Source organism: Pelodiscus sinensis, chromosome 24, assembly GCF_049634645.1.
Source record: "Pelodiscus sinensis isolate JC-2024 chromosome 24, ASM4963464v1, whole genome shotgun sequence".
Classification (NCBI taxonomy): domain Eukaryota; kingdom Metazoa; phylum Chordata; order Testudines; family Trionychidae; genus Pelodiscus; species Pelodiscus sinensis.
Genome location: NC_134734.1, coordinates 16,714,616 through 16,742,563, shown reverse-complemented (window position 1 = coordinate 16,742,563; position 27,948 = coordinate 16,714,616). Strand labels below are relative to the sequence as shown.

The 27,948-nt window shown below is 49.5% G+C and overlaps 1 protein-coding gene across 1 annotated transcript; it reads right to left on the bottom strand.

The window, feature by feature from the left end:
• Nucleotides 1-1,518: 1,518 nt before the first annotated feature.
• On the bottom strand, nt 1,519-27,707 carry MEX3A (mex-3 RNA binding family member A). Its single transcript, XM_075907264.1, has 2 exons — nt 26,822-27,707; nt 1,519-3,355 (listed from the first exon to the last, which is right to left on the bottom strand). Exons 1-2 carry the CDS (start codon nt 27,291-27,293, stop codon nt 2,250-2,252), a joined length of 1,578 nt encoding a protein of 525 aa, XP_075763379.1. The 5' UTR covers nt 27,294-27,707; the 3' UTR covers nt 1,519-2,249.
• Nucleotides 27,708-27,948: the final 241 nt, after the last annotated feature.

The window sequence follows — 27,948 nt, the reverse complement described above, 5'->3', positions numbered from 1 at the left end:
TTATAACTTTGACCCGACAGTGTCCCCTTTAGTACAATATTTTTCTATCAGCATCCACTGCAGTACCTAGGAGCACAATCTCCTACCACCTTCTATCCTCCGCCCTGTGTAACAATTCACCATCAATGCAAAGTGTTGGAAAGTACAAAATTTCAGGCCCTTCCCCCCAATATCTAAAGATCGTACATGGACCTTTATCAAGTCTTGAGTCCAAACACAGGCCTGCCTCAGTATCTACACTCCACCCCTGTATGTGACCAAAGGATGTCCTGAACAAATTGGAAGGGGACTCCGTTAGGGGTGAGTGGCAACGAATCAAGAAGAGGGGATAGTTCCAGGAAGCACGTTACGATGAAATTAAGGTCTCCAGTAACTTGAGGAACATCTCTGGCTATTTTTGTTGAATTTTTGGCTGTAGATTTGTCTCTCTCAAGTTGCTAAGCTTGTTGGTCCACAGTTCTAAAGCAGGGTCCAGGATTGGTGAGTAGAAGTAATTTGGGGGTAGGAAGAGAGTGTATGGGGGAATATATATATATATATATAGAGAGAGAGAGAGAGAGAGAGAGAGGGAGAGAGGGAGAGAGAGAGGTGCTTGGTAAGTTAATCCAACACACGTAATTTTGCCACCATGGCAATTTGGCATCCAGGTACTGGTTGAACAAACCTGATCACGTTAAGATGCTGGATTGTGATTGGCATCGAGGCCAGATTCGAAGCCTGTCTTTCCCACTTCTCAACAGTTAAAAAAAGTATCTGATTTAACAAAACCAGGAGTCTTCAAATGATTAAAAGGATGTTCAACAAGGCAATTCATTTATTTATTTATTTTTTGTTTCGTTCTGAAAAAAATATAATATATAAAAGTGGCAACCTCCGGAAGATCTAGGTTAAGGACAGTTGAAGAGGTTTTGGTCCATAAAGAAATACTTTCTTCTTTTTTTAAAATTTTCCACTTGGTTTTGGGTAACAAAAGTTTTGGTCCAGTTTAAAAACAACAACGACAAAATTATATATATAAACTCGGATTTTTTGCTTTCGGTCAGGATGCATGTTGGTTTCAAAAGGGCTCATCGCCTGTATTGCATGATCGTCTCTCTTAGGTTTTGGTGCGGTACACTTTTTTTAAGAAAAAAAAAAAAGAATGTTAACTTGTGTGTGTATATTTATTTCAAGAAAAGCACAATGCTGTGTGGTGTACGTGTGCACATGCGTAGAAAACTGCAGCTGGCATCACGTGGGAAAAGCAAAGAAGAGTGAACTATGGAAATGTGGAAGTCCATCCTCGCCCTTGGATGGGAACTCAAGACTGGTTTTGAAATACCCTGTTAGTGACTCCTGATTCATCTGATGAACAAATCCCTGTTTGGATTCAAACAAAAACAAAAAAAATAACGTAGTTCCAAACTCCACGGTGGCTCAGAATAACAAAATAAATGCTAAGCACCCAGTGTGACTCCTACAGGTTCTTCCAAACCTTCTTCAGTTTCACCGGCGTAATTTTTATTTGTTTTTTCAATGTTCTTTTTTTTTTTTTAAAAAAAAGGAAAATAATAAAAGTTCTTTAGCTGCTGTTTTGTTTTTTATTTGTTTGTATTTTTTTTTAAATCTTTGAGGTAATAGAGTTGTGCCCTCGTTCTAACAGGTTCCCAGAGGTTGATGGTTTTTTTTTTTTTCTTTCTTTCTTTCTTTCCTTCCCCCCCTTTGCCATCTGTTTTCTTTTCTTTCCAAGCTCTCCTCTGCTGGTTGATTTGATGTCCCCAGGGGGCAGCTTCAGACCAAGTTAAAAGATGGAGTGTCGAGTGGGGAAGGAACAGCTGTTGAGGAAGCCCCTCACTTCCCATGTGCCCTCTGGGCTCTGGTCACATAAAAATGACCAAGCTTGGTCAATGCAGAGGAGCTGTGAGTCCTGTCTCGCCACCAAAAAAAATTTAACTAAACCGCTTTGCTTGCGAGATCCAAGTGTGCGTTCAGAGTACTTGTTTTAAAAAGACATCGTAGGCTGGAGCATCATTTGCCCTTCAAAATTTCTGGCTTTTCTATTCATTTTAATTTATTATTATTCACTTCTTTTTTTTAAAAAATAACGTACATTGCTCGTAAAATAATTTTTTTTCCTCTTCTTTAAATTAATTATCTTATTCTTTCATTCGTTCATTTATTCTTCTGATGTCATTATTATTATTATCATCCTCTTTTTATTGGAGCCCACCCCCACCCCATTTCGGTCCCCGCCGCCCCGCCCTGTCTCTTTAAGAAAATATTCTAATAGCCTGAGTGGCTGCAGCATGGCAAACCGGACATTCCGGGTCAGTCCTCTCGCAGATCCGCACAGCACACTCCATGCAGAAGAGGTTATGGCCACATGGCACCAGAGCTGCCGTCACTTCACTTTCAAAGCACACCATGCACTCCCGGCTGCTGGAAATGGATGTCCGGGCGGTGGTGTTGGCTCCCAGTTTGGAAAATCCTTGCAGTGGTTCCCCTGGAGACCTTCTGGGGAGCCCCGAGAGGTTAGGCTCTTGGATCGAAGAGGACGGGGAGCGATGAGAGTTAGGATGGACAGCGCCGGTACTACCAGATCGTTGCTGCTTAGAGAAGAGCACAGAGACAGGGTTGGTGTTTTCCTGCCCAGCCCACATAGGGGCACCGGATTCTGGCACCCCGTAATAGAGATCTTGTTTGTTCACCCCATAGTTGGGAAAGAGGTAACCGTAATTGAAGTCATTTTGGTCGTTCAGTCGGGGTGTCTCGTAGACTGGGTCCACAGAGCAGTCGCCAATGCACCCGAGGCTGTTCTGTCGGAAAGTGGAGAGGGGTTTGCAACCTGGGGCAGGTGTGTGGACCCGCCACGCCTCCGAGTAGCGGTTCTCCATGCCTGAGTCGGGGCTGCTGGACAGGAAGTCATTCTCATTGTTGTACTCCAGGATCTTGCCTGTCCTCACCGCAATGTGGGTCTCTATCTCCTCTCGGGCCCGCTCGACGTTGCCTGGTGCCCCTGTGATCTCGAAGACGGGGTCCCGGTCCCGGCTGGGTGTGATAATGTAGGTATTGGTTTGCTGCTGGATCCGCTTGATGGTGGCTCCTTTGGGACCCACTACCAAGCCCACTACACGGTAGGGTACGCGGACCCGGATAGTGACCTGGCCAGGCAGGGTAGGGGCACTGCCAAAGGTGGTGCCAGCCTTGTTGCGGGAGGCCCGGATCATAGAGAAGTGCTCAGCCGCCGAGATGATTTCCCGCCTCGCCATGGCAACGTCCTCCCGCCGCCCCGTCACCATGAAGACCGGCTCCTCACCGCGCACCGGAGTTTTGATGTAGGTGTTGGTCTTTGCTCTCAGAGCCTTGATCTTGCAGCCTGAAGGAAAAGCAAAGACAGAAAACAAGGGAGAGGGATTAGACTCAAGGCTTTCGCCATATCCTCCACACAAAATTCTACCTTATGCCCAATTTTCTCTCAAGGCCTAGCCCAGCACGGGCCAAGCCACCTCCCACTCAAGGCCAGCCCTGTCAGGGACGTAACGATCTTGCCCGTGGCCATGCAAACACCCTTTGTCCAGCCCTGCTAGGGACCAAATAACCACATCCACATATTCTACGCTCCCAGGCCTCTGCATAACATGACTGGGATCCAGGATATCCAATGGTCTCCCTTAGAAATCTAGCTTCTTAACATGACGGAGCTCGGCGTTTGATGCTCAACAGTCTCACCCCACCCTTCTCTCCCCAGCAGGGGTGTCGGTTTGCCAGTCATTCCCCATAGCAGGTCTGTTGACCAAAATACGAAGGCTCTCGTACACTGTGTCTGCTGGGGCCCCGCCCTCCTCCATTTCATTGCATTTCCATAGATATTACAGGTGTTTGGGGGAGGGGGAGCCCTAGGCTTGGGGCCCTGGTACAATTGTCCTCCTTTCTCCCCCACACCTCAGCCCTGCCCCTCAGTCCCCAGCAGTCAGGCGAGGCTGGTGACCGTGGGTGGTGGCATCAACTTGAGACCAGCAGCCCCAGGCCAGGAGGTGTTAGCACAGCCACTGGGGAGGAAAGCTTCATTTCACCCCCACGGGGAATAATCCTTTGAGGAGTGAGGCCCCTGCTCTCACCCCCTCACCCACGTAGTGGGGTGCGGGGAGGGAGAGACCCCCCACCTGGTCAGACACACACGGGGGAGGGGAGAAGGAGAGGTTCCTGTCTTCTCAGACACACTACGGTGGTGGGAGGGAGAGGGGCCCTCAGACAAACACTGGGGGAAGGAGGGAGAGGCCCCTGCCTCCCCGACACACACTGGGGGAAGGAGGGAGAGGCCCCTGCCTCCCCGACACACACTGGGGGAAGGAGGGAGAGGCCCCTGCCTCCCCGACACACACTGGGGGAAGGAGGGAGAGGCCCCTGCCTCCCCGACACACACTGGGGTGGGGGAGGCCCCTGGATAGGGGGAGGGAAAGGCCCCCCCAGACACATGCTGAGGAAGGAGTGAGAGCTAGGGATGTAAGCAATAAGCCAAGGCTTCTCGGTTAGTCAAGCCGACTGCTGGATTACGCGCTTCCCCACCCTCGCCTTGCTGCCTCTCTCTAGCACAAGCTGGGACTGAGCAAGCCTTCCCTTATCGACTAAATGATCAGTCAATTACCTGCCTTTTAACATCCTTAGTGAGAGGCCCCTGACCCCCCCCCCCCCCACACACACACAATGTGGATGGGAGAGGTCCCTGCTCCCCCCTCTACCACACACTTCATAGAGGGAGGGAAAGGCTCCCAGACATGCTGAGATGCCCCTCCCCCCAACACACACTGGGGAAGAGACCCCCCACTCCCCATATAAACACTGCATGTGGAGGCCTCAGCAAATCACCCGCCCCATGCCCCCCAAGGCCAGGGGTTCCATTGTGTCACCCTGAGGACCCTGTCCTCCTCCTTACACACTGCATGGGCCCAGGGGATGGGGGGGGGGGAATTAAACGGTTCCCATGGTGACACAGAATTCGGCCTGCCTAATGCGCAGAGCAGCTTGAATCCTTCATTCCCACTGACGTTAACAGGCCTCATCCCAAAGGGGAGTAACAGGGCCCTGACCGCAGGTGAGAGCCTCACTCCCTTTCGACACTTTGTCCCAGAGGAAACGTTGGGTGAGGGGGATTATTGGGGGCGAAGAAGAGGCACGTTGCCGGATAAGAGGGGTTTAAAGAAGAGCTCAGGTGCCTGGAAGAGGAGTCTCCCAGCCTAGAGGGCAACATGATGGAAAGCACGAAGCAGAGAGCAGGAGGAAACGGCGACGAAGGGATAATGCAGATGCTGGGTTCCCAACCCACCACCAGGAAGTCCACCGATAAAAGGAGATAAGCCTTTCAGCCTTGAGCGAAGGCTGGTAGGACCACAGGGCTGAGAGTTTGGGCTGAGGACCAGTGTGAGGACAATGGAGTTTGTTATCCTGGAAGGGATGGCATTAAGGCATGGCCCGTATGAAGCACTAACAGCAGCCTGCTGCAATGCTCAGTGATCACCGGCAGAGAGGCACTACAAGGGAAAGAGCTGCTAGGCCATATCCAGCCTCGATGGGGCGAGCTAGTGGTGAGTCTTATAGTTAATTTAGATGAAATATATGGGTCTGAAGAGTTAAAGATTTTAATGGAACCCTCTGTGTCACTAGGGTTGCCAGATACCTTCACAAAAAAATCCCGAACATGGCAGGAGAAAAAATTGGTTGAGGGGAGAAAGAGAAAAAAAAAAAAAAAAAAAAAAAAAAGAGAGACTAATCTTTTCTGTTAGTTTTTTTTTACCGGAAGGCGGACACCTGTCTATCACTGTCCTGCATTAAACAACCATCAGGGCTTCATATACTGAGCCCGCTAACATGCTAGAAAATTCAGGCCAAAGGTTAGATACATATTGACTGAAACATAACAAAAGGAAAAGAATTAAAAAAAAGGCAGCAGAAAGCGCTGGGTCTGCGATTGAGTGATCACGCAAAACTAACTTTAATCAAAACCCCTTCTGAATTCATGTTAAAAACTTTTATCCTGTCAAGCCATCCTTGGTGGAGAAGAAAGGATTCTGTCTGGCGTTTAGCTCTGAGTTAGGAGTGATACCAACATGGATGAGGGAGAAGGGCAAGAGGAGGGAAATATGGCTTTTGGAGGAGCTTTTCAGGTATAGGGCAGTGGGTCTGTCAGGAACGAATGTTTAGGAAAGCAGGTCCGCCATGAGAGCTGTTATCTTCTTCCCTCACATCACTGCATTCATCTAGTGAAGCCCTTCGCCTGGTTCACATCAGGCCCTGCAGGGCAGAATGGACCACCTTATGACAGAGTGCAGTGGAATGCAGTTGACTTCAGGAGCAGGTAAAAATCTGAGAGAGAGGGAGGCAGACAGGAGTACATATAGTAGGGGACAGAAAGAAGAGGAGACAGAACAAGATCTCACTGGCCTGAGCCCCTCACTGGGGCAGTGATGATGACCAAGCATCTGCAGTGGAGTACTGAGATAAAAGCCCTACATCGCAGCCATGACGGCTGTAGCAGCTCCCTTTCCGCCCAAGCCTCAGTTTAGTTCCTCTAGAAGCGTAACGAGTGGATGGTCCATCCTCATTATTTCGCCCACCAATTAGGCCTTGTTTCCAAAGCACCAATTTTGGCCCATTAATTTCTGGTCCCCTGCTCTTCTTGTTTATCAGTCTTCATCTAAATGCAGGAAGCCTTCTCCTCCTTCCCCCCTCCCTTTAAATTAATTCGGGCTTTTGGTTTCCTTAAATCTTTTCTTAAACAGTTTTATAGAATAGGTCACTGTAATAATTCATTAATCTTTATCTGCTTTCCATTGGCTAGGCTCACAGTTACAATAGGCCTGCTCGCCCTCCGTTATTACAACAGCCCACTATTTTATAGTTGCTCAGGTCCTTCGGGGAAGGGGGTTCAGGGCCTGAGGGGTGCAGGAGTCAGGGCAGGGGCTTGGGTATGTGGGGGACTTAGGGCAGGAGACTTGTGTGGGGGGGTATAGGAGCTAGGGCTGAAGGAGAGAAGGGGCTCAGGGCAAGGGGGGTGCTCAAGGAAGGGGGTGGGGACAGCTGGCAGCTGCTCCCCGGGCCAGTCCAGGGTGGCAGAGGCCCCACTGCCTAGCCAGCAGCTCCTCCCTGGTCAGCAGCTGCTCCCCAGGTCTTGGGCACTTGCAGCCTCCTGTGGTCATTCTGGGGTATAACCATCCCCTGTGCTTGCTGCCTCCCAGTGATCATGCTATCACAGCCCTCCGTTTCCGTTTGATGAGAACCAATCCCATTCCACGCACACCCCATTATCCTGGCACAACCAAACCCTGACCTTGATTTATGTTCTATCAGAGGAAGCTGCCTACCGAATTCGGTGGCCCTCTCTCTTACCGTTTAGAAGGAGTTCTTGAATGAACAAACAAACTCACAGGCAGACGGATGGGGACACAGAGGGTATGTCTACACTGCCACCCTAGTTCGAATTAGGGTGGCTAATGTAGTCATTCGAACTTGCAAATGAAGCCTGGGATTAAAATATCCCGAGACTCATTTGCATGTTCCCGGGCGCAGCCATTTTTAAATGCCCCGTAGTTCGGACTCCCTGCCCGCGGCTACACGCGGCACGGGCTAGGTAGTTCGAACTAAAGCCCCTAGTTTGAGCTACCGTTACTCCTCCTTGCAGGAGGAGTAACAGTAGTTCGAATTAGGAGCTTTAATTTGCCTAGCCCATGCCGTGTGTAGCCGCGGGCAGGGAGTTCAAACTACCGGGCATTTAAAAATGGCGGCGCCCGGGAACATGCAAATAAAGCCCGGGATATTTTAATCCCAGGCTTCATTTGCAAGTTTGAATGACTACATTAGCCATCCTAGTTCGAACTAGGATGGCAGTGTAGACATACCCAGACAGATGCACAAACTCTCTAGATGTTAAAAAAAAACCCAATTTTTCCTGCAGAATGGCATGTTGCTCTGTGTCCCACCTGCCTCCTTCCTCCCTCCCTCCTCTCCGCTCAAGCCTAACCTCGCTGCTTCCCCTCACCACTTGGACTTGCTATTTTAAACTAAGCCCCTACTCCCCCCACACCCTACAGTGCTTTCAACACCAAGAAACATGGCACAATTGCCGGAAGATCCACATTGCAGCTGTGACAGCCAAGGGGCGGGGAGAGGGTACAGTGCTCGGGACAGGCACCAGGAGCGGGGCTCCCGGCAGGGCTTATGTGCCAGCAGCGGGCTCTTGGGGACTCCCCCGCCACCAGGCTCTCGGGGAGCCAGAGCGTGGTGCCCAACCAACCACAGTCCAGCTGCCCTCGCGGAGACTCACCCCCTGCCCAGCGACTGCACTTACCACAGCTGCCAGAGCATCCCCGAACTGCCCAGCAGAGCTGCTGCACCAACCTGTCTGCTCCTTCTCTTCCGCTCCCAGCGGGTAGATGGGAGGCCCTGGGCTCTGCGGGCAGGGCTAGGGTGGTGAGCAGCACAAGTGAGACTGCACGGGGGAGAGGTAGGGACGGTGGCCCCCCCGCGCTGCTGCTTTCCCCCCACCTCAGTAGGCTGCAGTGCCCTGGAGCATCACGTGCTCACTGCGCCCCAAGTAGGGTAGGCAGGCACCCCTGTGCCTCTCTGATTCATAGAGTTCTAGAACTGCAAGGGACCTCGAGGGATCATCAAGTCCAGTCCCCTGCCTTCACGGCAGGACCAAGCACTGTCTAGATCCGTGGTCCCCAACACGGTGCCTGCGGGGGCATTTGTATGCGCCCGCCAAGTGCTCGGGGCTGGCCTGGCCCCAGGCACGTGGCGAATGATTGTTGCCGGAGCTGGCCCGGGGCACATAACGCACGGTGAGCGCCGGCCCCGGGAGCGCCACGGATTGGCTGCCCGCGTGGCGCTTGCGGGGAGGGGGGGAGCGCCGGCCCCGGGCACGCGGCTCTTGGAGGGGGCCCCGCCCCCGGGCATGCGGCTATGGGGGGGGGGCCGCCTCTGGGCGCGCAAGTGTCCCCGCCCTCTGGCGCCCGGCGGGCGAACGGCCACGCCCTCTGGCGCCCGGAAACCTCAAATGGTTGGGAACCACTGGTCTAGATCATCCCTCACAGGTGTCTGTCTAACCTGCTCTTAAATATCTCCAGCGATGGAGATTCTACAGCCTCCCTGGGCAATTTATTCCAGTGTTTAACTACACTGACAGTTAGGAAGTTTTTCCTAATGTCCAACCTAAACCTCCCTTGCTGCAATTTAAGCCCATTGCTTCTTGTCCTATCCTCAGAGGCCAAGGAGAACAACTTTCCTCCCTCCTCTTTGTAACGCCCTTTTAGCAATTTTCAAGAATCTATTCTGTTCCCTCCTCTCCCCCGCAGTCTCCTCTTTTCCAAACGAAGCAAGCCCACTTCTTTCATTCTTCCTTCATAGCTCATGTTTTTAGGCCTTTTATCAGTTTTGTTATTCTTCTCCAATTTTTCCACATCTTTCTTGAAAAGTGGTGCCCAGAACTGGACACAATACTCCAATTGAGACCTAATCAGTGCAGAGGAGAGCAGAAGAATGACTTCTCGTGTCTTGCTCACTACACTCCTGTTAATGCATCACAGAATCATGTTTGCTTTTTTTGCAAGTCACACTGTTGACTCATAGTTAGTTTGTTGTCCACTATGACCCCCCTAGATTCCTTTCTGTAGTACTCCTTCCTAGATAGTTGCTTCCCATTCTGTATGGGTACATCTAGACTATGCTAGACTTTTGAAAGAGGATATGCAAATTCCACGGGAATTTGCATATCTTCTTCTGAGTTCACTTTCGAAAGTGGCACTTTTGAAAGTGAAAGTAATCTAGACATGGCTTAGACAAATGGGGGGTTTGTCGACTTTGTCACAAGCCACTTTTCCTTAAAAAATGAGGTTTATGCGGCTTGTCAACAAACGGGGGGGAGGGAGGAAGGGGAGTTCACCAACAAATCTGCGTCTAGATTACTTTCACTATCAAAAGTGAGCTCAAAAGAAGATGTGCAAATTCCGCAGGAATTTGCACATCCTCTTTCGAAAGTCTAGCGTAGTCTAGACATAGCCTTAGTGTGAAAATGATTGTTCTTTCCTAAGAGGAGTACCGTGTTTTAGTGTATACAACCCGCGGGTTATGCAAAGTTTTACAAACCGCGCTCCTCCCCCCCGTGGGCTATACTCATCTGCGTGTAATACAGGTTATTTTTTTTTACTGAAAGTACAGGAAGACAAGACTGACTCTTACGTGATAAAAGCAGCATATTTTAATTTAATAATTCAGGCAGTTATGTTAAAATACATTAAAATACATTCTTTTACTGTGCAACTAGTAAAAGAATAAATATGTGTTAAAACTATTAAAAAAAAAGCCATCTTCGCATTGTCATAAAATACATAAGTTCATTCACTCTGATCTCTAGAATCAGCACCAGCAGAATCTTCCTCAGCGTCTGAGTTTTCAAAACCATCAAAACTTTTTTCATAGTTGACTGTCACAAAAAACATCCATAAACCAGCCTAGGTGAGCTTCAGTGACAGGTCTGTGATGCCGAATCAGAATTGCTGTCATAGTTGGGTTGCATTTGTCCTTATTAAACTTCATCCTGTTTACCCTCAAGACCATTTCTCTAGTTTGTCCAGATCATTTTGAATTTTGACCCTATCCTCCAAAGCACTTGCAACTCCTCCTAGCTTGGTATCATCTGCAAACTTAATAATTGTACTCTCTATGCCATCACCTAAATCGTTGATGAAGATATTGAATAGAACTGGACCGAAAACAGACCCTACGAAACCTCACTTGTTATGCCCTTCCAGCATGATTGTGAACCATTAATAACTACTCTCTGGGTATGTCTACACTACAGTGCTATTTCGAATGAACTTAATTCGAATTAAGCTAATTTGAATTAACGCATTTACACACAAAAACTATTTTGAAATAGCACGTCCACACTGAGTGGACCCTGATGCAAAGTTAAGGCTGGCTGGAACCAATGCCAGCAGGGCATCAGATTAGGACTTAGCTTGTGGGGCTGCTGCCTGAGGCTAACTGAGCTCCATGCTTAAAGGGACCATACACCCACCCCGGACAGACAGTTCTCAGGGTTCCCCGCTTGCTTGTCTACCTCAATGAGGGACAGCAAAGCAGTCCTGTCTTGGAGTGCCTTGAGTGCCCGCACTCGGGACATCACAGCACTTGGCCACATGGAGCCAGAGCTGCCCCTGCCGGTGTGTCTCATGGGGTCGTTGCCATCAGCCTGGCTGCACTTGCTGCAGGCTGCCATCCGGGGGGGGTCCATCGGAGGGCTGCCAGGATCCAGGAGGCCCTGTGGGAGAGCATCTATCCCGGGGAGCCCTCAGAGCCACCCTGGTCCTCCCCACCGGGGGCTCATGCCCCATTCCTCCCTCACATCCTTCCACTTATCCCTCCCTAGCCCCCCTTCCTGATGTCAAATAAAGGACACGTATGTTCAAAATAGAAACTGGGTTTATTGAACAAAACTGGGGAGAGGGGGGATGAACCTCTGGGGAGACTGGAAAAAGGAGGTGGGAGAGAGGAAGAGAGAGGGTGGGAGAGGGGAGGGGAAACCTGGGAGGAGGGAGCTGAAAGGGGGAAGCAAGAGGAAGAAGGGGGAGGGGAAGCACAGGGCCCAAGGTTGAGGTCTCGCCGGACCAACTTGATTTTCATGAAAACCTGCTCCTGGGTTCGCATGTGGCCTTTAGTGGCCAGGCTGGCAGCTATCCTGCCATAGACGGCTGCATTCTTCCATCTAATGCGGAGATCATGGACACTGGGGGTATCCCCCCGAAACCTGAATAAGGTCCACGATCTCCACCCTGGACCAGGAAGGCACCCGCCTTCTCCAGCCCCTGGCAGGCTCATGTTTTGGGGCCACTGGATCAGGGGCCCCGGTGGCCACTGCTGGCTCTGGGCTGGCAGGCTTAGAGCCGGCACAGGCACTGTGGCCAGAGTCTACTCCTTTAATGGCTCTGGGGCTGGGGAAGAAGAGAGGAAGTTTTCCTTGTTGTGCCCAGAGTGGCCACCAGGGCTCCCTGGGAAGGGCTGGAGGCCCCCTATTTCGAATTAAGTGTCTACACAGAACTTAATTCAAAATAGCTATTTCGAATTTGGCGTTACTCCTCGGAGAATGAGATTTACCAAATTCAAATTAAGCGCTCCTCTATTTTGAATTCATTTCAAAATAGCGGTTTGCACATATAGACGCTATTAAAGTTAATTTGAAATAACGGCTGTTATTTCGAATTAACTTTGCAGTGTAGACATACCCTCTGAGAACGGTTGTCCAGCCAGTTATGCACCCACCTACCAGTAGCCCCATCTAGGTTGTATTTCCCTACTTTATTGATAAGGTCAAGTGAGACCATATCAAATGCTTTACTAAAGTCTAGGTATACCATGTCCACCGCGTCTCCATTATCCACAAGGCTTGATATCCTATCAAAGAAAGTTATCAGATTGGTTTGACATGATTTGTTCTTTACAAATCCATGCTGGTTGTTACCTGTCATCTTATTTTCTTCCAGATGTTTGCAGATGAATTCCTTAATTACTTGTTCCATAATCTTTCCTGGCACAGAAATTAAACTGACTGGTCTAGTTTCCTGAGTTGTTCTTATTTCCCTTTGTATAGATGGGCACTATATTTGCCCTTTTCCAATCTTCTGGAATCTCTCCTGACTTCCATGACTTTTCAAAGATGATATCGAAAGGCTCAGATACCTCCTCTATCAGCTACTTGAGTATTCTAGGATGCCCAGAGAAGGAGTCCAGGCTGATACAATGGGGGAGGGAGAAAGGACCCGCATTGGTGTGGGGGGAGGAGGTAGAAGGGGCTCGGGCTGGCACGGCCCCATCCTGGCCCTCCCCGGTGGCCGAGCCAGAGTTGCCTACACCCCATGAAAGGGGCATTGGTGAGTGCAGCGAGCAGGGGGCATAGCCCCCTAGTATATAGTAAATTACCTATCATGGTAGTACCTCTCGCCCCTCCCAAGATTGGGATCTATTGTGCTGAGCGCTGTATAAATACAAGGTGAGACATTTCTGACCCTGAAGCGCTTACAATGTAAATAGACAAAGGAAGAATTATTATCCCCTTTTTACTGATGGGGAAGCAAGGCACAGAGAGATTATGTGATTTGCATAAGGGCACACCAGAAGTGTGTGGTCGAGTCAGGAAGCCAGATGCCCTGTGTCCTAGCCTCAACTCCTCAGCCACAAGACCATCCTTCTTACAGGTGGAAATAAGGGATAGTTACTAATTGAAAAACGTGTCCTTTGTAAGTTAAAAGAAAAAATTATTCCTGGGGGTACAGATTCTATCCAAACTCCTTTTTACAAGCATCTCAACTTCAGGGACAAATCTGGCCAGGCACTGGTCTGTTTCACATAGCAAAGCCGAGGGATTGGCACACTCACAGGGGACGGCAGATGGGGCCTTTCACCTCTAAGCCATCCATTCAAATCCTGTCCTTGTTGCTAGTCACCCGGTGTTGTTACCATCTGGTGGCTATCGGGTTCCTTGCGAGAAACGAGTGCAGTGGGTCTCAGATCAGTTCCCAGCGACACAGAAACAGCTGGTGCGACAGGATCCCTTGCTGTCAGCCTCATCAGGGAGGCTCAGCATCAAATGGACCCCGCACCGGTGCCACACCGGTACTGAAACCTTGCAGCTGACCATCTCTACCCACTCTCTGAAGTTCCAGGAAAGACCAGTCACTGGACATGCTCAGAGCGCCAAGGCGACATGATCTCACCACCTGGATCTGCAGCCTTTGTCACAAGCTACGGCTCAGCTAGAAATATCCCTTCTTTTCACTTTGTCTAGAGCTAACCTTTCCCTCTCTCGTTGCATTACCAAACCTGCAGGTAGCTCTCAGCTGTGTCCCCGTCCCTGCCCGAAGAGCGGCAGCTACACCTCTTCCTCCCTGGCTTTGCTGATGGATCAGTGGAGTAACTATCTACCAGCTACACCAACCTCTCCAAAGCCCTGCTGCGAGGGTGTGCACAGAGGTAGGGATGTCATTGTTAACTAGTTACCTGGTAAGCATCAACCTTACCAGCATGCTTGCCCGGAAACTGGTTAACTGGCAGCCCGGCCCAGCCAAAGCAGGCCCCTCCTCCCAGCTTTCGTGGAGGGGTCAGGGGGGCTGCTCCAACCCAGCTAGGTCCACCACATCGCACTGTGGGCAGGGGCTGCTCCTGGGCTAACACAGCATTTAACCAGTTAACTTTTTAACCAGGAATTTACATCCCTACACAGAGTCAGGAGTTCACACTTGGGCCCTGGTGCCTGTGCACCCTAAGGCTTCCTGTGGACCTGCCTCACATCTTCAGCATTTGCCACATTTTCCCCTGGATGAACTTCAGATGAGTGAGAGACGCAAAATAAACAGCCCTGGCAGCTGATGATGGCACAGCAGGAGGGGTAGCAAAGTGAGCTTTCTTGCCATTCTACTTCCCTGTCTATACAGGAACCCCATCAAGGCGCTAAGAGGGGAATTGACTCTCCAAAGTCCAGTCACTCCGCTTCTTTACTAAGGCTGCCTAACGGTTTAACTAGCCTAGAACCCAGCATAGTCACTCCACGCAGGCCATTGAACAATAGGGATGTGAATGGTTAACTGGTAAGCTACCAGTTCCTGTTAACCAGTGGGGGTTAGCGCAGTTCCCTGCCCGCTGGGAGGGTTACTCCAGCCCTGTAGGGCCCTTGCAGGCAGGGGGCGCTCTAGCCCAGCCAGAGCAGCCCCTGTTGTCATGGGGCCCAGCCCAGACTCATCAAAGGCAGGGGTGCGCCCTCCCCATTGGTTAACCAGTTAAACATTACGTTTAACAGATTAAACGGGATTTTACATCCCTACTGAACCATTGTGAGGCTTCTGTTCACTCTTAAGCTGGGTGAGAGTTACACATCATTCCAGAGGGGAAAAGTTACATACCCCTTTCCCATGGTCAAAAATTGCTTCCTATCTTTCCAAAGGGAGGGAAAGGAGAATCATGGCAGTTTAATGTAGGAAGGAGCCATGGTACAAACAAGTTTATACCAGGAAAAGAGTGAGATCTGAAAGTGACCGTGTCTGCCCTCCCCCAACACGATTCTTCCCACCGGCAGCATGTTGACCTACGATGTCTCAATTACAGTTAGTCAGAAAAGGGGTGTCTACAACTCGCTCCAGTCTCGATACAGTCCCCTCGTCCCCTGCTTAGTGTCTGCTGATAGGAGAGGACAGAGGTTTTGGTCCCAGATCCACCCGTGTGCAAACTATAAGCCCAAATTGCAACTCACGTGCTTTCGTATTCCCCAAAAGCTGGACTTGGATCTAACTATGCCTGAAAAAGTAACCGAGATCTAGAGGGAGGAAGGATTTCAGAGTGGGGAGAGCCCTGTGTTCGTGGGATGTGGGATCCGTTCCTAGCTCTGTCACTCACTGACCTTTGACAAATTACTTTAGGCAAAATTTTCAAAAGCCCACAATTGGCTTTGGAGACCAAATCTCCCATGTTGAAATGGGATCTGGGGGCCTACATCCATCAAACTTTCAATGCACTGAGGTTCTTTTTTGAAAAAGTGGCTTGGGGCCAGATTTTTAAGTGTATTTGGGTGCCAAAAAATGCAGACAGTGGAATTTTCAAAAGCGCTCACTCGGCCACTAGACCCGTACCCACACCTTCAGCCAAATACAAGCCTTTAAAAAGCTGCCTGGCAGGCTCCCAAGTCACTTAGGTACTTTTGAAACTATTACCCTTCATTTCCCCTGTGCCTCAGCTTCCCATCTGTAAAATGGGGATAAAACCCATTAATGCGTGAAATGCTCAGATACTCTAGTGAGGGCCAATAATGTATATGCTAGATGTTCAATGTATTTAGGAGCCTAAAGATCCAGACTGGTGTCTAGTGTGATCTCCAAAAGCTTCACTTCCCTCTGCCTGCACCATTGAATACACTGAGCTGCATTAGACCGAGTGGCACAAAACAGGATGACATCACATCAAAATATAGCCAACGAACAAAGGCACAGTGATGTTGTGGGCAAAGAGCTTGCCTGAGACTCAGCCCTTTTAAGATCTCTGGCCCCAACTTCTCTTCTAGCAGAATCAGGGGGAAGTCAGGCACAATCCTGCAGAGGGTTTGCAGCTCATTTAGCCCTGAACTCCAAAACAAACTTCAGTGTGCCTTGTTCTCGGATGCACTGTGCTTTGTGCAGGCATTACCACCTCTGCAAACCACATCAGAACTGCAGCGCCGTGCACCCAGGCGAATGGATAAGGTGCAGGGCAATAGGGTACCTGGTACTACTGGTGGAACATGCAGTAAGGCTCTGACTGGCATTATCAGAATTGAGAGACTTTTCTACAGGACCTCTGTAGCCCCCCTCCCCTGGAAAATAAGCTACTTCCTTAACTGCTACTGCTCTCTGGTTCCAATCTCCTTTCCCATACCACAAAGAGATGCTCTGTACCCAAAGAACTGGGGCTCCTCAGCTCACAAGCCGGAACGTTATTATTTATCTAGATCCTAATCAGTCACAGTCTCTCTTGGAGCTGGGTGCTCCAGACTACCATGCGCTTCGCAGGACACAGGCTCATGGTGACATCAAGGCATTGACACCAATGGCACACTCGTGCTGCCAGGGGTCAGCGGAGGGGCCACACCATGCATCGTTAGTGCCAGGCTGCAAGGGTGACTCTGCGTACCTCTACAATTATTTTTTTTTTAAAGACCTGCAGCAGCAATTGCAGCATCAACTGACTTGGGCTCACACGCCAGGGCTAAAAATAGCAGTATAGAGGGAGTCTGGGTTCTGGGACCCACCTACCTGGCTGGGTTTCACGCCCCTTCCCCACAGCTGGAACGTGGAACACCTACACTGCTGACTTTAGTTCTGCAATACACGGGAGCAGGGATTTCTCTCCCTCCCCAGGCCCTAGAGTTAGCCAGCAAAAGTGGTAGGTTCTTTCTATGGGTCAGTCACTGCATAAATAAGGCTGCATAAAATATACTAGCGCATCATGCTAGTAAACCCACTGTGTAACAAGGCCATTTGGGCTGCATTTGATTGCATGGCAGCGAAATGCGGTGACGCCACACTGAAATATCACCAGCAAATGACAAGAGAATGGCAAGGGTGTTACAGGACTAGCCTGGGGCTCAGGAACGGTGAGTTTGCATCCCAGCTCTGGAGGAGTTATAGCAGGTCACTTAACCTCTCCCTATTTCAGCTCTCCAGGTATAAAATGGAAAAGATAACAACTTTATTCAGGGCAGGGCCAGTCTCTTACCGCAGACCAGTACAGAGCCTAGCATGCTAAGTAACAGGACAACATTGCTTTACACCTCTCTCTCTCTGCCAAGGCATTGATTTCATGGAGCCCCGGGGAAGGGGGAATTGCTAGATGCAACCCGGAGAAAGATCAAGGCAATTCCCAGAAAACCCAAGCCAGCTAGAAACCCTACTGCGTGCTCTCTAGCCTGACGCTACCCCCCACAGAGATTGTGCCCTGCAGAGATGTGCTGTGCTTTGTCTGGTCAAGGTTTAAAATGGCTCACGTGGACTGATTGTTATTTGCATTGCAAGAACACCAGTCAGGGACCCGGGTCCCATTCTGCTAGGTGCCATTCAAGCCCAGAACAAAACCACAGTCCCTATCCCACATAAGATTAACTGACAGCAGCCCCCGCCCCCTTAGATAGCTAAACACATGCGTCTGTCTTGGGGACAACGTCCACTTATTGCATGGGACTGAAGTTATGTTTGCCCAAATGCCCTGCTACGTATGTAAATAGGAGAGAGAGTCCTGCTTATAGAATGGTAGGTATGCACTGGCCAGGGGCGGACCTGGGATCTGCTAACAGGAGACAAGAGAGGGAGACAGAGGCCATGCTTGTAAAACAATCGGGTAGGTGACGCAAAGGGTCATGCAGGCAGAGACAAAGGAAGGGGGCGCCCGGCTGGGGATACATGGAAGGAAACCAAGGCAGGACATACATCCTACAAGCTAGAACTGGGTGAGGAGACGGGACAGAGCGAGAAACAACAGTGATCAACTCGGGGGGGGGGGTACAGAGGAGGTTGAGAAGGAAAAACACATGGAATGGCAAAGGGGACAGGCAAGGAGACACAGGAGAAAGGGGGAGGGAAGATCTAGGAATGGACAAAAGGACGCATGGTGCAGCTGACAGTGTGAGAAGCAGGGGGGAGGAGGGAGGGTTCTCTGAGTGGCCTACAGGAGAAGTAGCTTTGCGGAGACAGACAGATGGGGAAACCTTTGCTTTAAACTGAAAAACACTAGGAACTAAATTGTCCAGTACGGAACCATTAAGGAGGTCCCTTCACAAGCCAGGGGGTCAAATCCTCAGCTGATGTGAACTGGTGTAGTTCCATGGAAGACAATGAAAGAGATTCTCAGCTGGTGTAAACTGGTTTAGTTCCACTGACTTCCAAAGGAGTCATGCTGAATTAACCCAGCTGAAAATCTGACTAGTTTTATATTAGATTTCTCCATTTATACCCATGATGGGCCCTGATCCAGATCTCACTCCTGATCCTGAGCTCACACTATGCCAATGTAAATAGAGTGGACCTTCCACTGACTTCAGTGAGTGTTACGCCCCATTTTTGGCAGCACACAGCAGGTCAGGATCCAGCTCTATTCATCCCAGCTGGAATGAGCAATAAAGATAGTATCCTTTTCCCACAATGGGCATAAACACCTTTGCCCTATATATGTCATTCAAGGCTTTTTCTCAACTCACAACACAAAACAAACCCTTTTTACTTAATGGGCAATTAAAGGGGCAGAATTACCTAGAACATCGTTAAGAATGTAAAGCTAAGTAGAGACAAGAACCTCCAAGCCATTTCTATAGGGCAGTACTCAAAGGTGCTGTGCAAATATCAGCTGTCTGATCCCTGCCAGCTAGGTTTATGTATTGGAAGGGGAAACAGCCTTTGCTGGTATACATTAGGTTGCTGGGAAGGAAGGGGGACTAAACTCGAGTTAATTGATCGCCAATTAATGCAAGTTCACTAACAAATTTGTACATTATTTCACTAAACCACAAGTGTTTGTGTCCCAGAACAAACCTTTGTGGCATGTCCAGACATGCATGTACAAACGAGTTAGCTAACGGGCAGTAATTGGTAATCATTTAATTCCAGCTAAAAAGTCTAGTCTGGCCAGGGATTAGCAATTAGAAATGCTGGATGATTGGAACAGAATGCATCAAATTCTCTCTGTTACCCCAATATAAGAGCCTGCTCCAAAAATACATTCAAGTAGAGGGGTCAGAGATGAAGGGTTTGATTTATAATTGCCTGAACCTAGTGCAGTTATTTAACTAGTGCAGCGTGGGTGTAACATGTTACTAGTCTGATAGTATTTTACAAACCCTTTGCACACACTAGTCCCAATACTCCTTACACACTGGTTTTATACTAGTGTAATTCCATTGAGACCCGATTCTTGTTGACACCACAGTCCTGTTGCACTGCTCTGGTAGCATCAAGAAAGCCTTAAAGTGGATCTAAATTACAGATGCACTCGCCTAGGTGTAAATGCTGATACCAAGCACAGAGCAAAAGAGAGAATGAGGCCACTGGAAGTTTACACCAGGGTAAATCCAAAGTTAACTTAACTGACAGCAAAATGCAGTCTGTCCTTTCTAAAGACCGAAGGCCAAATCCTCAGCAGGTGGAGCTACACTGAAGTCAACATGTATGATCTGCAGCTGGTGTAAACTCATGTAACATCACTGAAACCAGTAGGATGGCTAGAGGGACACACACTCTGCTCTGGTGTAAATTACATTCCTATGGACTTGCTTTAAGGCACTTTTACACTGCCAGAGCAGCCTAAAGGGTTCTCACAGAAAACGATGGCCCCTTGTCTTTTAATACTCATCACATTAAAATAAGGCCTGTCAAATAAACAACCATCAAATAAATCTGGGTGGTGAAACTTTGTTTGGTTGCTGGGGAAAGCTGAGTTCATCACAACTACACAAAGCACCAGAAACATGTAACCGGTAATTATCTGTTGGGTGAGATTTTTGCTGCGTTGCTGACGAAAGCCGCACTTCAAAAACACAAACACACAAAGCACCACAAATTAACAACAACTAAATCTCTTTGCAGAGAAGTCCTTCGTGAGCTGCTGATGCAAGGTTTGTTAAAAATACCCAACGCACCACAAAATAAGCAATCACTGAATTTCTGTGCGGTTGAAGCCTCTTAGCATAGCTGATTAAAGTTATTCAACACACATATACACATTACCTTCCCCCATACACATACACACACACACACCACCACTAAGATATCACAAACAACCATCATCTTGTGTTGTGGAGGGAAGGTGTGCTAGAGAAAAATCCAGCCTCGGCAGTGGATCTCTAATAGCAAGGCAGAATCACACAGAGTGGGTGTGTCACTTGTGTGCCCGCATGGCGCAATCCTGACGTCCGACTTTGTCACGTTTTAGACCTTGCTGGGAGAAGAGGCAAGGAGAACGGCACAGGGATGGGGAGGCTGCCAGACAAAGGTGGAAAATCGTGTGTGTGTGTGTGTGTGTGGGTAGGGGGGGAATCTGGAGGGAGACAATCAAGGACCAAACATCAGTGTGTTTTCCTACTGCCCTAGATTCCATCCGCTGTACTCTGCAGTGAGGTTCATTTGGTCAGCAGTAGCATCCAGCGGCCAGACCCAACACATGGAAAATTCCCTTTGTCTCTCCAGGTTTTGCTTTCTCCTCCTGCCAGGCACTTTTTGGTTACGTTTTTAAGCACCACCCAGAGCAGGTCCCCCTCCCCTTGTGTCCACTGGTGTAAATCTAGAGTAAACTGGGCCTGATTCTCCTTGACACTTGAGACTTTGTGCAATTTACACCTGCTGGAAGGCCCTTTTGCACTGCCAGCGTGAGAATCAGGCCCCACTGCAGCAAATGGAGCAGAGTCTGGGATTGTCATGGCAGAGTAGGCAGCAGGATCTGACCCAGAGCTGCTTCCCTGATGCTTTTAGACACACCTCCACATGGGGGGGTTGGGTGGGAGGTGATTTAATCATCAGGCTGCCTCAATGAAAAGGCTCCCTCGGACCGAGAGTCTTCGAGCATGTTCATGGTGACACAAAGAACCCAATCACCTGGGGTTATTGCGGCCTCTTGTTATTTGACTTCCCCTCACCAAGAAAGCACCATTTATGTTAAGCTCTCCTCTCAGCATAATCTTGTCTCTGTTGACCACAGAGCTAGTTCGAGCAGGCTGGGAGATGCTTTGCCAGAGAGTCTCTCTGGATTTAAGGAGTAATGAGGCAGCCATTGCAAATAAAATACATCAATAATAATAATTAAATAATAACTACCAGTATATCTAAATCTTACGGCGGATGTCTTTTCTCAGACGGGCTGGAGCACAGAGTTTGCAAACCTCCTGCTCTGACATTAGAAAGCAAACCTAATCCTCCCCCATCTTCTCACTATACATACAAAGACATGCAACTGCAGCTCACCATGCAATTTAAAAACTGACCTCCTCGGTATCTTGCCCCATGGCCTACTTTCCCTGTGAGCAGGACAGGCACCAATTTATCCCAGCAAAAATTCAGTTCCTTGCCTCTCTCTGGCTTTTCCATAACGTGTTCTGGCCTCTCCAGGGAAGAACCCAGGTGTCTTATCCACTCAGAATGTTGTTCCTTTTAAAGTCCAAGATGTGCGTGGCAAGGGGTCACACCACTTACCCCCTTCCACTCTCATCTGGCATCAGTCCTCTCCTTGACAATCTCAACACTCGGCACAAGAGCCTTCTCCTTTGCAACTCAGGTCTCTCTACTAGTGAGGTGGCAAAATTTGCAGATGATACCAAAGTGCTCAAGACAGTTAAGACCAAAGCAGACCGTGAAGAGCTTCAAGAAGATCTCACCAAACTCAGTGATTGGGCAACAAAATGGCAAATGAAATTTAATGTTGATAAATGTAAAGTAATAACACTGGAAAAAATAATCCCAAGTATATATACACAATGTAATGGGGACTAATTTTCCTAGAACTACTCAAGAGAAAGATCTTGGACTCATTGTGGATAGTTCTCTGAAAACATCCACTCAGTGTGCAGTGGCAGTCAAAAAAGCAAATAGAATGTTAGGAGTCATTAAAAAAGGAATAGAGAATGAGACAGAAAATATCTTATTGCTGCTATATAAAACCATGGTATGCTCATATCTTGAATACTGCATACAGCTGTGGTCGCCTCATCTCAAAAAAGATATATTGGCATTGGAAAAGGTTCAGAAAAGGACAACAAAAATTATTAGGGGTTTAGAACAGGTCCCATATGAAAAGAGATTAAAGAGACATGAACTCTTCAGCTTAGAAAAAAGGAGACTAAGGTGAGATATGACAGAGGTGCATAAAATCATGACTGATATGGAAAAAGTGAATAAGGAAAAGTTATTTACTTATTCCCACAATATAAGAACTAGGGGTCACCAAATGAAATGAATAGGCAGCAGGTTTAAAACAAACAAAAGGAAGTTTTTCTTCACTCAACGCACAGTCAACCTGTGGAACTCCTTGCCAGAGGATGCGGTGAGGGCTAGAACTTTAATAGGGTTCAAAAAAGAGCTAGATAGCTTCATGGAGGTTAGGACCATCAATGGCTATTAGCCAGGATGGGTAGGAATGGTGTCCCTATCCTGTTTCTCTGGAGGTGGGTGACAGGGGAGGGATCACGTCAGGATTATCTGTTGTGATCCCTCCCTCTGGGGCATCTGGTATTGGCCACTGTCAGCAGACAGGATACTGGGTTAGATGGACCTTTGGTCTGACCCACTATGTCCATTCTTACGTTCTTACTCTCCAAAGTCAAACCTATTGAACTTCTCCCCAGCCCTCTGCTATGAATTTCGTGTTTAACTTTGTGAGCTCTGGAGCAGATTGCAGAGGGAGGCAGTACAGTGGAATACAAAAGGCAGATATTAATTCAGAGCACTTAGGAGCAGACCCAGAACAAGTGAACATCTACACAGAGGGGCTCGAAAAAACCCATGCAGGGGTCTCTATTCTCCCCAAACCCAACAGGGCTCGATTCTACACTAGCTTCATGTACAGAGGGGGCCAACCAGAAGTGCATGCAATAGGTTTGCACCTCCAGTGGCGACAAGGAGGTTGCCTCCAATGCCAGCTGTGGAAGGGAATGCCTGGCTGGTCCAGGTTCTGACCATGGCTTGGGCAGTGGATTCTGCCTCCCTTCCAAGCCCTGTGCACATGGGAGTTAATAAATGCATCTCTCAGAGACCATTATTATTATGTTCCCTGTCTTTCCTTCTCTGATTTCCTTCCAGCAATGGGCTCATCCCACCAGACATCCAGGCTCAGTGCTGACAAGACAGGAGAGGAAGCAACCCTATGTACCTGGCCAGCTGATTTGTCCTAAAACCAGGCACTCCAGGGAAAAAGCCAGTGTTCCAGGAACTCAGAATCTTGTCCCTTTTAAAGTCCACAGCCCACATAGCCTGGGGTTGAATCCTTAATTAGGTTCTCTGCATAGCAACGGGCACGACCACAGCTCAAGTGCGGTTTACAGCATGTAACTGGCTCTTTAAGGGCATATTAACAGTTCCCATGGAACACGCACACTCACCAAGCACAAGTTTATTTCCGGGAATGTCTATCATTTAAAATGGATCCACTCCTCCCGGCCCCAAATTAAACCACTTTGCAAACAGTGCTACAAACAGTCAAATAAAAATACATGGGACTTGATTCTCATTTACACCAAGATCCTTTTACACTGTACTGGCGGTGTAAAGGAGTCTTAAAGTGGGCATAAATTGCACTACCAAAAGTGTGCAAAGAAGCCTTGTGTACACATTTTTAATAAGTTGCACTTTGGCAGCTGGGAGAAGATTTTTTTTTTTTTTAAAAAGATAAATAAATTGCAAAATTTCTTGGAACAATGTCAAGTTTAAAAGAAAAAAAGAGGTTTTAAAGAAAAACCCTGAAACAAGTTTTTTTTTAAATTGTATATTCATATCTATTTTCCATACATTTTTATCTCCTGATCCTCAGAAAGCAATCATTCCCCTTTAATGTATCATGGGCTTGCATTGGCTTCATGCTCTCTATTAAACAAGGGACCTCATTTATAATCTTCATGCAGTGGGTTCTCTAGAGACTCTGGGCAGGCCTTTCAAAAAAAAACAACAAAAAAACCCAGCACCCATTCACCTAATTGAAGTGGCCAGGTTCTCAAAAGTGCATAGCACCCACCTGCCCCCCCCCCCCCCCCCCGGTGTCCTCAAAGGATGCTCAGTCGTTTCTTTTGGAAACCTAACCCCCACCTTCCAAACATTAAACAAACCCCAAAGGCATAACATTAAGCCAGAAAGAAAGAAGGATCCCCCATTCCTCAGCTGGCGTAAATCAGTGTGGTTGCACAGACTTTAATGGAGCAAAACTGATTTAAACCAGCTGAAAATGTGTTGACTCTAGATGGTGCAACGCTGATTTACCCCAGTTGGGAATCCAGCCCATGGCTACTTACCAGATTCCCAGACATTGGAAGCAACCCACCCTGCCTCCCCGCAGGCAAAACCCCTAGTGGGAGAACTGCAGCAGGTTTCTGTGTTTCCTTCCATCACTCCATTCACAACACTCACACTGCTGCATACAAAACAAATCAAAACACACCCCTTTTAGAGTTTGGGTCAGCGATGCTACCCAGACAGAAAACAACACCGGCCTCTTTCTGGCATCGTGTAACATCTCCAGTTTTGATTCGGCCTAACAAATCTCTCTCTTTTTTTAACTTTATTAAACAAAGGGGGCCTGATTCTTTATTATCGGGCACCTTGTGCAAACACTATGCTGCTGACCGTGCCCACTCTGTTCTGATAAAAATGACTGCACATGGTGCAGGGCAACTGAGGATCAGACCCAGGGAGATCTTCTTTCATACCAGTATGGACTCCCCCCCCCCCCATCCCCATTCCTTCTATTCACAAAGATACTGAGCCAGATCCCAGCTTGGTGGTATGAATCCAGAATGAAATCCCTTGACTTTAATGGAATAGCCCTAAGTTTACACAGAAACCAGACTCTGAGGCAATTTTGCCCTGTCCGGGCACCTCACTGATGGCAAAAGGCCTAACACGCGGGAGAAAGTCAAACCCGGGAAGGCCCTATTGTTCCAATACATGTTCCAGTTACCCATGCACAACCATTAGTCAGTCATATTTTTCCCTCTTCTCATCACCCTCCCTGATCCCCCCCCTACCGCTCTGGGAGCATCAATCTCAAGAAATGACCCCCTTTGCCTTCCCTCTCTACCCCCATCTGTCAAACAGCAAAACTCCCCGCTAATGCAATTTTGACTCACAACCCAAGAGGAGGCATTTGGGGGTTGAACTGCAGTTTTTAATCAGTCACACTTCCAGAGCATCAAGTTACTTGTTTAGAAAAAAAAAATCCTGCTTAGCCACATCCCCCCCCCCCCAACATAAAACTTCTCTCTGCCAGCCGTATTAATTTTAACCCTGCATTGGCACAGACTGATGGCTTCCAGCTATTCCCTCTACTTGGAAGACTGGAAGGAAAGGGGATGGGGGGGATGGACGACTTAGGAGTGGGTGTGGTATATATATAATTTTTTTAAGCCCTCCTCCATTCTACCTCGCTTCGAATGGAGCCCGTAAAGAGAACAAAAGCATCACTGTCAAAGAGCTTCTGGTCAGCTCTAGGGGGGGGGACTGAAAGGGGGGTAGAAAAAGAGGATGGAAATAAAGAATAAGGCACAAGCAGGATTGTTAAATTCCAAACCCTCCAGTCACATGATTCCAGAAAGAGTTCAACTTTCATTCATCTGTTATTTGAATCCTTGATAGGCCTTAAGAACGCCTCCCCCCCCCACCCCGCCGCACTACCCCTCGACTCGCAGCCCAACAAAGGGGATTTCGCCTCGCCTCGCCTGGCCCCCGCGGAAAGGGAGCGCACACGAGCGAGTCCCCAGCCGGGAGGCAGAGCTGTATTTCCCACCAGGAAAGTAGCAAACGGGCGCACGCACATTCCTCCAGATCCCAGCCGGCCGGATTTTAGTCCCAGCAAACAAACAAACAAACAAACAAACTCTGGGCCCTCCCTCGCTCGCTTCCCGCAGCTTCACCCTGGGGCCACGGGGAAGCAGGACCAGTAGCGAGTTTTAATCCCCCCCCCCCGGGAGTGGGGGAAGCAGGGGGCGGAACCTCCAGCTATTCCCCCCCCCCTTTGTTTCTTGGCATTATGAAACACTTGGGAAGGTAACGAGGGGGAAGGAGAAGAGACATGGGGGGGGGGCATTCCCTCCCCCTGCCATTGGGGGGGGGGGCATTCCCCTCCCCCTGCAGTGGCCATTATTCATAACCGGAGCGGGTGGGTGGAAATAACCCTAATAGATGGACCCAGTTGATAACAATGGAAGAAGAGGCCTCGGAATGGGGGGGGAGCGAAAGTGCACGCTATTTAACTTTGAAACCCACTTCCAGCCCCCCCCCCCGACATCATAAAGATGGGGGCAGTCACGTTGGGGGGGGGGTTTCCAACTGAGCGGGTGGTTCAACTTTTACCACTTCCAGGCATCCCCTTCCCCCCCCATCTGAACAAAAGAAATAGGAGGGATGCTAGAGGGCGAAGTTGGGGGGGAAGTGGCAGAGCAACGAGGGGGTGTCCCGTGGGGGTGTGTCTGGGAAGAATCAGGCATGGAGGTGCGGGGGAAGCAGGTGAAGAAAGGGGGGTGCTCGGTGGAGGGGTGCACGCTCGGGGCACAGACAAAAGCCCCCCATTACCACCCCCCCCAGCCCACGCGTACCTTGCCTGCCCACTATCTCCGCCACGTGCTCCGAGCTAGGCACCGGGACGCACTCGGTGGTGTTGGAGCTGCTCTTGAGCCGCAGCTCAGCCTCCTTGTACAAGGCGCACAACTTGCTCTCGGCAGCCCCGGCGGGGGACACGGAGGAGGTTTTCGGGGCCGGCGGGGGCGGCGGTGGCGGCGGCGGCTGCTGCTGCTGCGGCGGCGGCTGGCTCTGGGGCGGCTGCTGGGCCGGCGGCGGCGGCGGGTTATTGTTGTTGTTGTTGCTGTCCTCCGCGCCCACCACGGCGGAGGAGGAGGAGGAGGAGGACGGCGGCTCCCCCAGCCCGAGCAGGCACAGCTGATCCAGGGCGAGCTGCAGAGCTCGGTCATCCTCCAGCAGCGCCCTGTCCTTGCTGCTCCCGCCGAAGCAGCCAAGCTCGCCGAAAGCCCCGTTCCTTTCCATTATCCCTGATACTACCAGGCTAGGCATGGCTAACAAAGACTTGAGAGGGGGGCTGGGTGGTGGTGGTGGGTTGGGGAGGGTGTGTGTGGTGGTGGCGGGGGGGGGGGAGGGTGTGAGAGAGGAGGGGAGTCGGGGGGGAACAAAGAGCCTGGGAGAGAGAGAGAGAAAGAGGAGGGGGGGGAAAGGCAGAGGGAGAGAAACAGACAGAGGGAGAGAGAGAAAGGGACCCTCCGCCCACCTCCCCTGTCACTGGCCAAGCCCCTTTCTTTCTGTCTCTCCCTGCTCCTTTCTGTAACCTGATCTCCCTCTCGCTCTCCTTCCCTCCCGGACCCTCCCACCTCTGCACAGCAAAGATTCCCCTTTGGCAGACCCCGCCTGGCTTTCAGGGGTGTGTGTGGAGGGAGAGGCGCAAGAAACAGCCGCCGCCAGCGTATGCAAAAGGAGGGAGACGAGACTGGGGGGGGGGGGTCTCTTTTGTTTTAAATTCCCTGGCTGCAGCATGAAACTGACACGCCGGAGGGCCCCGCAGGCTGCTGGGGGATGTAGTTTCCCACACAGGCGCACACACCCCCTTTTGCGGCTGCTTCTGCAGGCTAGGGAAGAGGAGAGGCAGAGGGGGAAGGAGGGAGGCATGGGTGAAAGACGATGGAGCCTGGTCTTGTGGGCAAGGCACTAGCGAGCT

Excerpts from the sequence above, each read along its gene's own strand:
- MEX3A (XM_075907264.1), bottom strand. The coding sequence starts at position 27,293 with ATGCCTAGCCTGGTAGTATCAGGGATAATGGAAAGGAACGGGGCTTTC. Across the intron at positions 3,356-26,821 it reads GGAGATAGTGGGCAGGCAAG|GCTGCAAGATCAAGGCTCTG; the intron begins GTACGCGTGGGC and ends CTTTTCCTTCAG.